At 44.3% G+C, this 15,662-nt stretch overlaps 1 protein-coding gene across 5 annotated transcripts in view; it reads left to right on the top strand.

Moving 5' to 3' along the window:
* The first annotated feature begins 882 nt into the window (after window positions 1–882).
* LOC133973968 (rho-associated protein kinase 2-like) overlaps window positions 883–15,662 on the top strand; it is a 31,514-nt gene continuing 16,734 nt past the window's right edge. For 3 of the 5 annotated variants that reach the window (XM_062412043.1, XM_062412042.1, XM_062412044.1), the window contains exons 1-9: window positions 884–1,283; window positions 6,386–6,467; window positions 6,911–7,011; window positions 7,733–7,870; window positions 8,734–8,994; window positions 10,197–10,341; window positions 10,444–10,582; window positions 12,384–12,475; window positions 14,787–14,946. In XM_062412043.1, coding sequence (XP_062268027.1) covers window positions 1,188–1,283; window positions 6,386–6,467; window positions 6,911–7,011; window positions 7,733–7,870; window positions 8,734–8,994; window positions 10,197–10,341; window positions 10,444–10,582; window positions 12,384–12,475; window positions 14,787–14,946 — 1,214 coding nt within the window. In that variant the 5' untranslated portion in view covers window positions 884–1,187. Of the gene's footprint in view, window positions 1,284–6,385; window positions 6,468–6,910; window positions 7,012–7,732; window positions 7,871–8,733; window positions 8,995–10,196; window positions 10,342–10,443; window positions 10,583–12,383; window positions 12,476–14,786; window positions 14,947–15,662 lie in introns of all 5 variants that reach the window. The other 2 variants (XM_062412040.1, XM_062412041.1) reach the window with 1 other exon arrangement.

Raw genomic sequence — 15,662 nt, 5'->3', positions numbered from 1 at the left:
GGCAGGAATTCGAGCTGTGGCTGGTGGATGTGAGGTGCCGGGGGGGGGGGGGGGGGGGGGGGGGCTGTGATACCCTGAGCTGTACAGAGGGTGGGTACAGAACAAATGTGCGGGAGTGGAGTCATCCCAACAATTATTAGTCCTCAGGTAAAGAGGGGCGGTATGTAGGGTGGATTCTTTTAAAGTTATCTAAGGTAATGCAATCGAAACCCGGATGTAGCTCACTGCTTTCAGGATAAAAGCACTCACTAACTTCAGACAACTTATTTTATGTAGCCGAGCCCATTTGTCACATGGAAGATGCCAAGGTAAACCTTAACATTTCAACTAATAAAGGCCACATATATAAAATACATGAATAAAGTGCTTTTATTACATCAGGCTTCTATATGTTTGTTCACTTTTTTTCCAGGAGATTTATTCATTCAGGATATTTACATTGCATTTCATTTTTTTAAATGTATCTTAGGTAAGCTTCATATGTTCAAATATAAATAGATACAAAATAAATAGATTTTACATGAAATTAAATAAGTTCGAGGCTTGTGTGTTTTAAATCTTGTGCAGCAGTTAATCCATCCCCACTCACAACCCTTTAAATATGCACATAACATTAACCTATATCATTATCCATTGCCATGAGATACAGTATAAGCAAAATACTTGCAAGTAAGAATTACAAAGTCTATTTATATTTCTCTATTTTGCTTATCCAAACTTTAAAAAGATAGAACCATATTGGGTTAAAGTAGAAGTTATCATTAGAGCAGGCTTTTCCTATTTGGGGTGTTGTTCCTCTTTAGCACGCAGTTTTAGTTTGACAGTTTCCACCGGAAGTTTCCTCACCTCCTGCTCCAGCTTGACGTCGCTCCCCGCAGCCCAGACACGTTGAGCTGAGATCAGGTTGTTTCTGAACCTGGAAACCGACGAGACGCACCTGAGAGAGAAACGCGTCCGAGAGAACAGAGAAGAACAGAACAGAACAGAACAGGAGAGAAAAGAACAGAAGAAGGAGGGAGAGTGCTCGGGTTCCGCTGAGACATTAATGAAACAGCGTATGAATTATTAACTTGACCAACTCAGAGGAGCGGGCATGACACACTGAGCGGCTCGAACTCGGGCCCACCGGTTCTTATTGTGTGTCTGTGTATGTGAGCGGCTTTGATCCGCTGTGATCTGCTGTGATCATGCCGGGAGCGGAGAGCAGGCTGGAGAGCCGGATCCACAAGCTCGAGTCCCTCATGAGGAGCCCGCAGGCGGCTCTGAACCTGGAGACCCTGCTGGTGAGTTGATCTGAGCAATGATTCTGTCCTGAGCACACAAACACATACACACAAACACGCACACACGCGCGTCTCACGCAAACAGCTGGAGCGATCAGGGACACCGTATCTGTTGTTGTCATATGAGTGAATGATTGAAGGACATCCAAATGTTTATCTGCTTTGAGACTGGTTGGATTTTCTCTTGCCAGTTGTTTGTTCTGTGTGTAAGGTGACATTCAGTTCCCCCCTAGTGGGTCTAACAAAGTTTTTTGTGTAGTGTCATTTCCTATTGAGTTATAGGCCTATTGTACCGACTTGTATCCCTATAGTTTCATATCATATGGAGTTGTAGGCCAATCGTATGTTAGTGAATTGTTGGCATATCATTTTGCATTGTTTGGCCTATTGTTGTGAATTGTTAGCCTATCGTATCACGGTATAGTCCCATGTATCCTATTACAGTGTAGGATCATCATATTGTACCGATGCCCTATGGCATCGTGAGGATTTGATAATACTGTGAATATATTTTGGACATTCAACGCTGCCCTAAGAGACAAACCAACAAACAAAATGCCATTGACAACACAACCTGCTTGGCAGAGGTAAAGAACATGGAGGAGCTATGGGTCAGTGATTTATCTTTCTCCTCCCAACATTCCGTCGCTGTCTCCTTGTGATTACCTGTTCGGTCTTTCTGCTGTTGCCTCGTGTTGACGCGCCCCCTGGGTGACCTGTCCCAAGAATGTGCTCAAGCAACTTTGATAACACTATTGTCCCTGCTGAGCGCCGACCTCTGACCTTCTGCAACACAGCATACGTGGTCAAATCGTAATTTGACGTAAATGGCGATGGTAAAGACAATCTGGAGATAGATACCTCTACATGGACATTTAGTCCGAGGATGTTCCCCGTGTGGAGACGCTCAGTTGCATCATTTACAAGTCAAAGGAGATTTGATGTTGTTTATATTAATCACTACATAAACAACCTCTCTGTCTGCATTAGTTCCTGCCAGAGGGGCCGCGTCTATTCCGAGTGGTGATGAGTCACGAGTGCAATCCAGTGTAAAGCCTCCATACTTTCAGCTTCACATAAACAACCCCCGACTCCCTTCACCATCAGACAAGCGCACGTAATAAACCAGTTTAATCCCATCACGTCAACAGTCGTCACTTATTAGTGCGAGCCCCCCCCTCACACTCGGCTGCGTTGGGGCTCAGAGCAGCAGAGTAGTGGAAATAACAATGGCCACCGTGGTGACTAATGCGAGGAGCTACCTTGCAGGAAGCTGAAGTCACTTCCTGCAATTCAGATGGAGATAACCCCCCTGCGTGACCTCACATCACTGTTTCCTGTTTGTCCGCAATTATTTGTGTTGGGTTCGCACAAAAGAGTGTTTGTTGAAGCTTTTTTGTAGGACAAAGGATTTTGGTTTAACGCGATGAAGCTTTTCGGACAAAAAGGTTAATATTTCTGTGTTGTTTTCGTTTTTTTTTGCGCTGTTACAACAACGTCTTTAAATGTCTTGTTTTGTCCGAACAGCATTCGCACACCTAGTGGTGTTCAATTTAAAATGAATCAAAGCATAAAAAAGCACTAATTGTTGCATTTTAGAAGCGTTGAACCAGGAAGAATTTACCATTTCGACTTGTTGCTGATGAATTACCTATTGATGAAACAAATTGACTGATTGTTTCAGGTCTTTATCAGTTTAATTGTCGAACTGATTAGTTGATCAATTAATTGATTGTTTAAGTAATTTGTCAAATACAAACACAAGGCGCTTTATGTACATTCCTAATATGTGATGATTTGCTGGTCGGTCAAATCCATTTAAGACTTGCTCTTAAGTATGTTAAAATTATTTAATTAATTAATTGTAGAGTTTATCTTTAATGTAGCCGTCTATCTTTACACAAGCGACAAATATGACAACCACTGCTGATCTGGAACAATAGAGGAATAAAGTTTAACGATAAAACTTCACAAACCCAGTGGGGAAATATTTTGAATGTGTATATATATATATCTTTATATATATATATATATAACAAGAGTAACACTGGTAGATTTATAGCAGGAACAAAGGCATAACGTGTACTTCAGGAGAGCATGTAGACAGTAGAGATATGATTCTTCCCTCATCAGTGTTTTCAGTGCTAACACATAACAAATGCGTCAGTATATATTATTTACTTTGTGTGTATTAGAACCCTCCGACAGGACGTAGGCATCAAGTGTCCATCAACAAGATATACTGATTAATAGGAGCTAGCGTGCAAATATGTGTCAGAGGTATGTGACAACTCCTTTGTGAAGAATGTAAAGACGTGTACAACTCTGATAGTGCATAAAGAAATGCATGATTTAAATCAGGAAGCCGAGGAACAATTCCAGGCAGGTCTAAAGTGTCTATCAGGGGAAGGCCCTAGGGGACTGGATCTGTTTTAGCTGGAACATTTAAACTTTTAGAGTTGTTCTCTGAGCTCCAGTGCTGCAGCTGAACTCGCTCTGGGTCTGTGGCAGCTCACAGTGGAGGGGGGGGGGGGGGGCACACAGCCCTGCTGGAACTGCACAGTCGTGTTCAGATTTGTCCGGATTCCACAGGTAAAAGTCTGACGAGCACCAGGAGATAACGCAGGTTGACTGGCCTCATGACACAGAAGCAGGAGTCACAGGAGCCAAAGAAAACAGGATGAATGTATTTTATTTGTTCGCTGTTGGCATGAAACTCACAGAGGCTGAAACTGCAAACTGGTCCATATCAGATCTTATTTTACTTTGTCTAACAGGGGGATTAAGATAAAGGTCTGGTGGATTGTTCTTGGACCAAAAGTCTCTAAACTTGTTCAGACCTCCTTATTCAAACTCCAACTTGTATGTTAGGATGTGTTTGTGTTACAGTTGAAGCCTCTTCTGTCTGTTCTATGAGCAAAGAGTCAAGTAAATGGAAAATGTGTAAATTACTTTACAAACTTCTAGTTTCCCCCAAGGAAGAAATGTTTGTGCCCCTGTCCGTTTGTTTGTTGGTTTATTTGTTTGATCACTCATCACAAAGATTACGTTTGTTGTTTTTTTGTTTGTTAGTCAGCAGATAAGCCTACTGAACCGATTTCCATGAACTTTCGTTTAAGAGTGAAGCATGATTACAGGAAGAAGCCATTAAATTCTTGAGTGGATCTGGATAAACAGACGGATTCATTATTCATTAGTTTTGCTTTTTTTAACGTGTGAGACAGGGCGTTTGCCTCGGTGGAGCTCGATCCAACCGCAGTTCCAGTTCTTACAAAGTTATTCTACAGTTATGGTTCTTATTGCTTCGAAATGATGAAGACAACAGATGATTTAAGGATGAACCCGAGTTTTATCTGATTCCAGTACCTCAGATCTGACTGTACCAAGCATTAACTCGATGTGAGCGCTCCCTTTCCCCCCCCCCCCCCCACCAACTTAAAAAGGGTGCACCTTCAGTTTGTGGAATTTATTGCTGTTTATATGAGGTAACATGAGGTCAGGGATTTCTGTAGCAACACAAACAATGTGGTGGTCTGTCGTTAGGGATGATTTTCATGATATTTCCTCAAACCATGTGTCTAATGTGGTTTGTTCACGTCCAGGCTGAAACATGATCAACCTCATGTCTGTTTCAACGCCTGAGCTGATCCATCATGTTGAATCTGGGCATCTCTCATGTGATTTCTTGGTTTTCATTTAGTTCTCAGTGATTGATGGAGAGATGACACTTAACGCAGAAATTAATATGAAGTGAATCTTTTGGGAATATATATAGTGTGTGTGTGTGTGTGTGTGTGTGTGTGTGTGTGTGTGTGTGTGTGTGTGTGTGTGTGTGTGTGTGTGTGTGTGTGTGTGTGTGTGTGTGTGTGTGTGTGTGTGTGTGTGTGTGTGTGTGTGTGTGTGTGTTCAGTTTAAGGACCTGGAACCTTCGCTGTGTTTCGTTTTTGTAAAAAAAACTTTTTTATGTTAACTAAATATCATCATTTTATTTTGCTGAAATTAGAGACATGACAGAGTTCGTCATGGTGGAAAACTCCACACCCACGCACACACACCCACATACACACACACTTGCACAGTGTAAAACGATCCGAAACCCTCGAGTGCTCAGTCTGAATCCCGACCCATAAGCTGTTTGTCCCACAATAGCTTCTGAGGCTTCAGGTCTTATTTCCAACTGTCTGATGCGGGGGGGGGGGGGGGGGGGGGGGTTCTCTCCTAACCAATGCTATTTAAAGGTGCAGAATTGTTCCACATGCTGATGCACCACCCACTCGTATGTCCCCCGACAAACGGGGCCCACCCTCGCCCCATCACACACACACACAAACACACACGCATGGATGACTCCAATTGACCCCTGTTTTGGGGGAACAGAAGGTCAAACTCTGCTGCCCCCTCCCCACACACACACACACACACACACACACACTCCACCCTGCCCACCTGCTCAACTCCCCTGCCAGCCTCATGCGTTGGGATCACAGAGACATTTTAGATCTTCTTGAAACCCAACACCGCCGATTTAAGCGCTGATGACACTAGTGAGGCCCCCGGCTTTTAGTTTGGCCTGCAAAGAGAGAGTGTGTGTGTGTGTGTGTTGTTTTTTCAAAAACTGGAGCGGGTGTAGGTGGTCTGTTGCTCGGACAGGGGGCTGTTAAAGCATCATGTGACAATCTTTTATCGTCGTAGGACTTGCTTTGTATTTAAATCCGACTGACTATCCAAGTTTGGCTATAAGAGCTCATGTTTCACTCAGGGGAACTTTACTCACAATAATGTTATTCCTTTTTACTTCCCTACTTCCTTCCTTAGGTCCTTTAGTTTTATTTACAGAATAAACAGAGCAGAAAAGATATTAATTAAGGTCAGACTCAAATGAAAATATAATTTTCTTTCTTTCAATTATAATTGATACTTGAATTTAGCTTTGAAACATCATTATACTTTCAAACCAAACAAAGAAATCGTATTTAATTATTTTAATATAAGTGTTAATAATATTTGCTTTTACCAGTGTACGTCTTATTAAACCTGGATTATATGTCATGTTTCTACATTTGTAAAAAGTGTGATTGTATTTTGCTCTTTCTGTCTTTCAGGATTCTGTGAAGGCCCTGTCCAATGATCTGAATTATCCTGCTCTGAGGAAAAACAAAAATATCGACGCGTTTCTTAATCGATGTAAGTTGTGTGTATGATTCTCAAACTTACACTGATACAACAACAGGACTCTGACACAAGGAATTACAACATGTTAGGTAATGCACAAAAATCTAAATGTGTGGGATTGTAAATAATCAAAGTCTTCAAACTTTGCAAGAAAATCTCCACCTGGTTTTATTTCAACTCTAAAGGTTACATGCAAACGTCCACAGAAGAGGGTTAGGGTTAGGGTTAGTAGAATAAACTCTGTGAAATGTTTGCGTTGAAGCTGACTGCAAAAAGTAAGATATGTGTGACCTTTGTACAGCTTTTGAGTATTTGTGCAGTGTATCTTTGTTTAAGGACAAATCTCAGACAACCCATTGTGTTTTCAACAAAATTATGCAAGATGCGAACCCACATGGCTGCAACTTGACCTTTGTGTTGCTATGGTATCGTGTGTGTGTGTGTCCTTCCCACAGATGAAAAGGCCGTGAGTCAGCTGCAGGAGGTGCAGGTGAAGCTCGACGACTTCAAAAAAGTGAAGTTGATCGGGAGAGGAGCGTTCGGGGAAGTGCAGCTGGTGAGGTGTTCCTCTCCGTAAAGGGTTAATCGATACGCATGTGTCTGTGTGTGTGCGTGTGTGCGTGTGTGTGTGTGTTTGCCCCCCTTGACTTGAAATCTTTCAGCGGTTTTGTGCTTCGATTGTGAGGAAGCTGCACAGATGTTTACAAATGCAGCAGTTTGGAGCAGAATTCCAGAAAGGTGAACCAGCAGAGGGAGCAACAATCTGTGAATCTCCCAAACAAACACAAACTGTGCAGCAGCAGCCACGAGCTATTTTGGGTGTTTCAGATATAATTTGCATCTTTCTCGACCAAAGTATTTGACTCCGGTCTCATAAAAGTGATCCGGCAAAGATACATTTCCCCTATAAACTTCCAGTTCCTCCAGATGTGTGTGTGTGTTAGTCGTGCGCTGATGGAAGTCTGCTTTCTGCTGAATGTCCTGTGGTAGAACAAGTCTGGACTGGCTCAGCGTGTGCCGGAGAGGAGTGTGAAGTCTGGTGTGGGGGAGTCTGTGTGGGGGCTTGGTGTGTTTGTGCTTGAAATCCTGTGTAAGCATGTCTTTGTATGGGTGTGTACTACAATTATGGATTCCCCCTCTCTGCCTCTCTGGTCTTATCTTGGTCACTGCGACTCTCTTACTGTCTTCTCGCTCTCATTGTCCTTGAAGAGTTATAGCTGAATGTACACCAACATGTTCTCTTCTGCCTCACCCCACCCCCCCACCCCCACCTCCAGGTCCGACACAAGGCCTCGCAGAAGGTCTACGCCATGAAGCAGCTCAACAAATTTGAGATGATCAAGCGGTCGGACTCTGCGTTCTTCTGGGAGGAGAGGCACATCATGGCCTTTTCCAACAGCCCCTGGGTGGTTCAGGTGTGCACATGCATTATATTGGCTTCTTATTTTTTATTTAAGCTGATTATAGTGAAACGACAGAAACATATGCTCTTCTCCTTCGGCACGGACTGAACTGAGCTTTGCTAGATGTTTGAACACACCCAACATGTAGTTGTTGTTGTCCTTGCATTCCTAATGTTATTATAAACGTGGCAGCTAAGTGTCTTTCAGGGTCTCTCTGTCTCTCAGTGTCTCTCATGAAGTCTCTCTCTCATTTGGCAGCTCAGTGTCTCTCAGGGTCTCTAATGAAGTATCTCTCTCTCTCATGTGGCAGCTTAGTATCTCTCATTTTCCCCTTAGTGTCCCTCATGAAGTATCTCTCTCTCTCATGTGGCAGCTTAGTATCTCTCAGTTTCCCCTTAGTGTCCCTCATGAAGTCTCTCTCTCTCTCTCGTGGCAGCTCAGTGTCTCTCAGTGTCCCTCATGAAGTTCATCTCTAATTTGGCAGCTCAGTGTCTCTCAGGGTCTCTAATGAAGTCTCTCTCTCTCTCATGTGGCAGCTTAGTATCTCTCAGTGTCTCTCTGTGTCCCTCATGTAGTCTCTCTCTCTCTCATGTGGCAGCTCAGTGTCTCTCAGTGTCTCTCATGAAGTCTCTCTCTCGTGTGGCAGCTCAGTTGCTGCCTTTTCAATCCAGGGAGAGTTAATTGGACTTGTCTCAGCTGTGCTTATCACCTCTCCTTGGTTCACATGGAGGTTCTCTCCGAGCCACCTCCACAATAATGTTTTCAGCCGGGTGGAGATAATGATCTTTTAATCGGTTAATTATAAATCCAACCAGATTTCTCAAGGTGCCTCTGCAGTGTGGTCTTTAACTGACCTCACGTCTGTTGTCTCGTAGCTGTGCTGCGCTTTCCAGGACGACCGTCACCTCTACATGGTGATGGAGTTCATGCCTGGAGGCGACTTGGTGACGCTCACCATGAACTATGACATGCCAGAGAAGTGGGCTCGCTTCTACACGGCCGAAGTGGTGCTGGCGCTGGACACCATCCACTCCATGGGCTTCATCCACCGGGACGTCAAGCCCGACAACATGCTGCTGGACCAGCACGGACACCTCAAGCTGGCCGACTTCGGCACATGCATGAAGATGGACTCGGTAGGTGACCCCCGCGGTCATGTTGTTACTTTCAAAGGTCATGGACCTACAGCAGTTGTTTAAGCAACAAGGAACTAGATATGTTAGAAAAATATTTGCCTCTTGATTCTTTAGAGAAACTCCTTGATTACTTAAATAAGGCATATTTAAATGTAGAACACATATCAAAAGCATGGCAATTCAAAAAAGGGAACAAAGAGAATAAAAGCAAGTAAGATATAGCACATACCTCCACCTATGTGTAACAGTTCCCTGATGTATCCATGTTTAAATTCACTAGATCCACGTTTTTATTTGGATCTGCACCAAGTTTTACACACTCACAATAAATATCAGTCCACTAAATCCTAGATTATTAGAAATACATGCTGTTGTTCTGCTTATTCTGACAAACAATCAAACAAACAGACAAAAAAAAACGTGGTAATTAATTTTACACACATTTAAAAATTGAATGCTGCTTGTCTATGTTTAATTTAGACCTTGGGGACAGAAAGAAGGCCCGAGCTGAGGCGTCCACACGACTCATAACGTAGCAGTGGATGTATTTGACAGTAGATTTATGAAATATGAAGACCTGACATCTGGACGGAAATGATCCACTGAACCATCAGTGACTTGACATTATTGTGTCCGTCTCAGTTTCCTCTATTTTTCTTGGGGGCCCTAGTGCAGCACCAAGTGTTCAGACTGTGACATGACACCCCGTGCTTCTAGTGTTGCATCAGGTTGTTTTGCAAGTTCTCCAGAGTTTATTGCGTTAAACAAACCAATCCTCAGTCCGATGCAGGTTCTGCCTCAGCCAGGACAGGAAAACACTTTTTGTTTTTTACCACAGCAGTTTGAAAATAACTGGGTCACGATTGGATCCAAACATTTACGCTCCAGCAAACAGTGTTCAGTGTACAGTTTCTGTCTTCAGTAGAAACAGAGTAAGAGAGAGTTTTACCCTAAACTCAGTATAAACATATATATTTATGTATTTATATATACGGGAAAGGTTCGGAAAAATCAGGGAGTTTTACATGAAGGTCACAACAAGGTCAGCATTTCACCACAGTTTGATTTATGGCTTATATCACTAATTAAGCCTTTTACCTTTTAACTTAGAGCACCGAACTCCACCACCTTCTCTTCTGTGACTGATATTGAATTTGTGTTTTCATCTCAGGGGTCAATGTTGTTTATTTGTGTGTATGCAGACGGGCATGGTGCACTGCGACACAGCTGTGGGCACGCCGGACTACATCTCCCCCGAGGTGCTCCAGTCCCAGGGGGGCGACGGTTACTACGGCCGGGAGTGTGACTGGTGGTCTGTCGGAGTATTTATATACGAGCTGTTTGTTGGTAAGTGACCCGCTGTCCATCCAGCTGTAGTTTTGTGCACTAATATATTTGCTGCATATTATAAAATATGCTGTGGAGAAAAATATGTATTTTCCCCAACAGGTGAAACTCCCTTCTATGCCGAGTCGTTGGTGGGAACTTATGGGAAGATCATGAACCACAAGAACACGCTGGTCTTCCCGGTTGATGTGGAGATGTCTCAGGATGCCAGGGACCTGATCTGTGCCTTCCTCACTGACAGGTCTGCACATGGAACTATAAATAACAACAACACAAAAACAGCACGACACATTGTGGTTTGTTCCCCAGAAAGAAAAGGGAGCGTTTCACAGTATCAGGCTGTGTCGCTTGTGCAGACGTCTGGATACGTGCTCGGCTTTTTCCTTTTCCTATTTTACTACTGTACTCATAGCTGCACAACACACTAGCGTAATTGTGTTGTTTGGATTGTAGGATAGAATAAGGAGACCTAATTGCAGCCTGTTGTTGCAGCTGTCGCTCAAATTGGAGCTCTTTCTTTTCTAACTTTGTCCTTTTATATTCTTTTTTTAATCTTTCTTATATTTTTTAGCATTTCCTTATTTCTTCTGTCCTGATTTCAACACACTAACTCAAGAAATTAATGAATGTTATTGAAGTCTCGGGATCGAGGTCCTGCAAAAACATGTGCTCGACCAATAACCATTCAGTTCCTGCTGTCAATCATGACGTTTCAGCCCCCCCCCCCCCCCAACACTTGAACAAACACAAGTGTGATAAGTGTACTTTTATTTTTAGTTTGGTCCATGTCCCGTCTACTAACATGGATGAGTCTGGGTTTGTGACCTGAACCTGTTTTTTACAAAGGATCAGTTTTTGTTTGTGTCGACTTTGTATTTACTGACAAAAAGATAATACAGAACATTGATGGACTCATCTTTTTTTAAAATATAGAGTGAATAACGAAGCTTAATAGTGCTTATCCCACCAGCTCAATACAAACAGGGCGAGTTTAATATTTTTCCCGACTCATTATCAGTTTTAAAGGTAGACGTGAGATGAATGGATGTTGGGGTGTGGGTCTCGTTCTGGTCCATCCCCCTGGAAGAAACCACTTCCTGTTTACATTAGTAACTCCACCCCCCCAGGAGGACACACACACCCACACACTCACACAGGCCCTTTCTGCTTCAGAACAGAGATGCCTTTCATTTTTCCTCACTGTTTATTTACCTTCTTACTCACTATTCTCTCACACCACACACACACACACACACACACACACACCACACACTCGCACATTCAACACTCTGTCACCATCCCTCCTCTCCACCATCATTCCTCTGAGCACTGCCATCTTTCGTCTTTTTTAGAATTTTAAAACCTCTCTCCTTCTCCCCCTGTATGTTTTTCATCCCTCCACACTCATAAATGTCTTCTACCTGTTCTCTGTGCCACTTTCCATTTCTACATCCTTCCATTTGCTGCTCCAACTTTCGTCTTTGCACTCCTGCAGCTTTCCTTGAGAGGCAGTTCGTTTTAAGTCTTGCTTGGTTGGAGGGGGTTTTAAAATTCTATTTCTTCCTCCCCGCCCCTGCCCTCTCTCTTCCCCTTGGCCCGGCCTGGAATGTCCCACACGTGGCAAACCTAAACTGCCGCACCCCTCCAGCCCTGTACCCAGCGGTGGAGGGGAGAATGAGACAGAAAGTGTGTTTTTTAAATAGACCTGAAGCAGGGAAAGCTGCAGCAGCTCTAGCTGTCGTGTTAGGAGTCCGTCAGGTCTGATGCCTCCTGCGCTCCTTCACTGCCTCTCTCCTCCTGGATCCACATTATCTCAGGTCTGACTGGTTAGAGGAGGGTTTCAGGCGTGTCCAGTGTCCACCAGTGGTCATGCGGCTCTCCATGCTGGTCAGTGTGGTCAGCGCTGAGTGGTCACTCTGCTCGGCCGTGTGTTTGGGATGACATGTTGGTGATGGTGGGTGGAAGGGGCGGGGCGGGGTGTGTTTTGTGTTTGGGCCGAGCTCAGCTCCGCTCACAGTCCTGGTCCCTCTCGCTCTGTGCAGGACGGTTCGTCTCGGCCGCACCGGAGTGGATGACATCCAACGCCACCCCTTCTTCAAGAACGACCAGTGGACCTTCGACAACATCCGAGAGAGTGAGTGTGTGCACTTGCACGTTTTTCAACGTCTTCTATCCAGGTGCACGTTCAACCTCTTTCCATCTTTGGTGATGTGTGACTTTTGGGGACTTTCCTTTCCCCTTATCACATTGGTTCATTCCTCTGCAGGTCTGTTCACTTTCAGCCATGAAGCCTCCATATATGGTGCACGTGCTCCACATATGATCCCTGCTGATATGTCTCATTGTTGCTCTGGTGGCTGCACAGAGCTGCAGAGCATGTGATGCACAAAACCTGCAGGATAACCAGCTGCATAGGAATTTAACAAATTCAGTTTCACTCCCACGCTTTGGACTTTATTTGTCTGCTGCAGTGTTTTGACAGTGCAAAGTTTAATATGAGAAAATGTCACATGATGGCCGCACCACCCACACTAGCAATACACACAATGACAGACCTGAGAGAAAATAACTCTTTGTCCTGAAACTATAAAAATACCAATTTAGCTGTGGTAAACAAAACTCATATTAATAGAAGTAGTTGCTGAACCAACAGTTTAATATATTGAGATTATTATAGTAACTTATCTTTTGTGTTGTGTGATCTATCTATTATTATTATTGGCTAATTACATGACTCTGCCAGTAGTAAGTAGAGTTACATCACTTCACAAGTTCATGCACGTTACATCTAATATTGACGAAGGCAAAATACCATCTCAATGGTGAATTTAAAGTGGAAAATATAAAAGTTAGAAGGATTAAAATATGTAAACCGTAACATCAGCCAAACCAAGAAGGTGGTGAACCTAGACTTTTCACTTAATACTGAAATGTTTATGATCCATCAGTTAGTTCCTTATAAAGTTTATAGTCTACTAATATTTTCATTAATGTGATTACTGCACATTATGACTTAAGCTCCCCTTGTAGAGTTTTATCAGGTCATTAAAGTGGGAAGGAAAGAAGTAAAAAGAGAATATATTAGCAATATGAACAGGCCTCTGTGTGTGTGTGTGTGTAATTGCACACAGGCTCTTTTCCTCTCGGCTTCACCTGGCTCTGATTATCACAACAGACAGAACTACTGATCACAGCCTGGCAGTCTGGAACACCAGACCACTACGGGGCCACTGCTGTGCTGTGCATGTGCAAACTCCCTTCATGCCATGCATGTCCCGACACACACACACACAAAGACACACACACACACACACTGGAAACAGGACTCTGGCGTCCCACAGAATGACATGCACCTCCCACCCTTCTGCGTCTGTTTAGAAATGACAATACTCCCCTGCTGTTTGGGCTCCATGTTGTCCTCACATGTATCAGGCTTATTAAACGCTGGGATCCAGCGCTGTGGATGGATGGACGAGTGGATGGAAGGGATGGGAGGCAGCCCCCCCCCGTAGCGGCGGGCGGGGCAGGCTGTGCGGCCCGTGTGGACGGCTCTAATGAGAGGGGGAGCCCCAAGTTCGGAGGGTTGCTCCCGCTCTGTCACTCTCACTGTGGCCACGGCTGCCTGTCATTAGCCGCCCGCTATCAGAGAGCATTCTGGGAAGTCATGCCGCAAGGGCCTCCATGGAGCGTCCTATGTCTCTTTCTGTCTCGCCACATTTTGGCCTTTTATTTTATTTTTCTTCTTGCCTCTTCTTTTTTATTTCCCCCTCATTTGTTTCATTCTGATCTCTCCCTGTATTTTCTCCGTCATCTCCAAGTCACGTTTGTCAAGCTGAGGGTTCGAGTCCTGACCCGACAGTAATGAGCTCTTTGCTCCGATCCAGAACTGCATTGGTCTGGAAAGTCGATCCATAACGGCAGCTTTTTCTTTTCTTAATCGGAAGCCATTTATAGGCTAAGTGAGCAGCTACGTTTTATCTGATTGGCCTTTTGACACATTGCTGTCAGCGTGTCGTGCAAACGTCTAAAGAGCAGAAGGAGTCGACTCTCCTGGCGTAGGTTAGGCCTCGTTCTTTGAAAGGCGCTGTGTGTGGGACACAAAGCGAGCACTGTGCGGGGGAAAGGAGTTTGGGCCGGGCGCGTGCCAACCTGCAGAAAGCTCACTCCCTCCAGCGCCGCCAAAGGTTGGCAAAGACCTCAGAAACACCACTGGAAACAAAAAAAACTCAATATTAAGAGGTACTTAGAAGAGAAATACCTTAGGCCATTTGGTCCTAATCATGGCTGGTCATCATTTTTCTTTGCTGGTTTGCATCGCCTCCTCCTCCTCTTCCTCCTCTACCTCCTCCTCCCCTTCTTCCTCCTCCTCCTCCTCCTCCACATTCACTTTCTCTCCATGACTTTCTCTTTCCCTCGCTCTCTCTCTCTCTGCGTCTGTCTTCCAGCTGTGGCTCCAGTTGTGCCGGAGCTGAGCAGTGACATCGACACCACCAACTTCGACGACATCGAGGAGGATAAAGGAGATGCTGAGACCTTTCCTCCTCCCAAAGCCTTCGTGGGCAACCAGCTTCCGTTCATCGGCTTCACGTACTTCAAGGAGGACCAGTAAGTCATTTATTCTGAAATATATCCTCAGCTTTCCTTTTTGTACCTGTGTTTATTATTCACGCATACCAATCTTATATTTTTGAATTGAACTTGATATGGTTTTGTCAGCATTTGTGGGATTTTATGTTGATTTTTTGTAATATAGCTCTCCTGTTTAAGAATATGTTACTGGGGCCTCTCGGCTCAGGTCAGAAAAAAACCCCAGCTTCACACCCCTACCTTTAATACAGACTCACACCAGTCACACACTGTTTGCCTGTTTGAGCTCCACACTGCTGCCTTGTTCCGACGGCCCCTTTAACTGCCCCCTCTGCTCACGATGGAAGTCCAGTTCCTAAACCCCGGACTCCACGAGGAGGAGAATTAAAAAAAGCAGCACCTCTGTGTCTTATAGTGGTTCAGACATCAGTGATTAAACCTACAGGCGTGGGTTTGCTATTCAGGCTTGTACTAATCCGGCTGAACGTTCATATATCTTCATGTAACTTCTCTTGTGCATGAAGCTCAGGAAATGGAGAAGAGACGTCCTCTGAAGTCAATAGACAGACATGAATACATATTGGGAAGCTGATCAAATGTTAGCCTGCAGAGAGAGACGCTACGTTCACCCTGCAAACCTTATCTGTTTAAAACTGGGCCAGGATCAGACTCCAATGTGAACTGGTCATGGCCTGATGTGACCCGCACGTGCAGAAGAACACGCTGTGCACGGA

Source organism: Platichthys flesus, chromosome 18 (assembly GCF_949316205.1).
Source record: "Platichthys flesus chromosome 18, fPlaFle2.1, whole genome shotgun sequence".
NCBI lineage: Eukaryota > Metazoa > Chordata > Actinopteri > Pleuronectiformes > Pleuronectidae > Platichthys > Platichthys flesus.
This window is presented reverse-complemented; position numbering and strand designations above follow the sequence as displayed.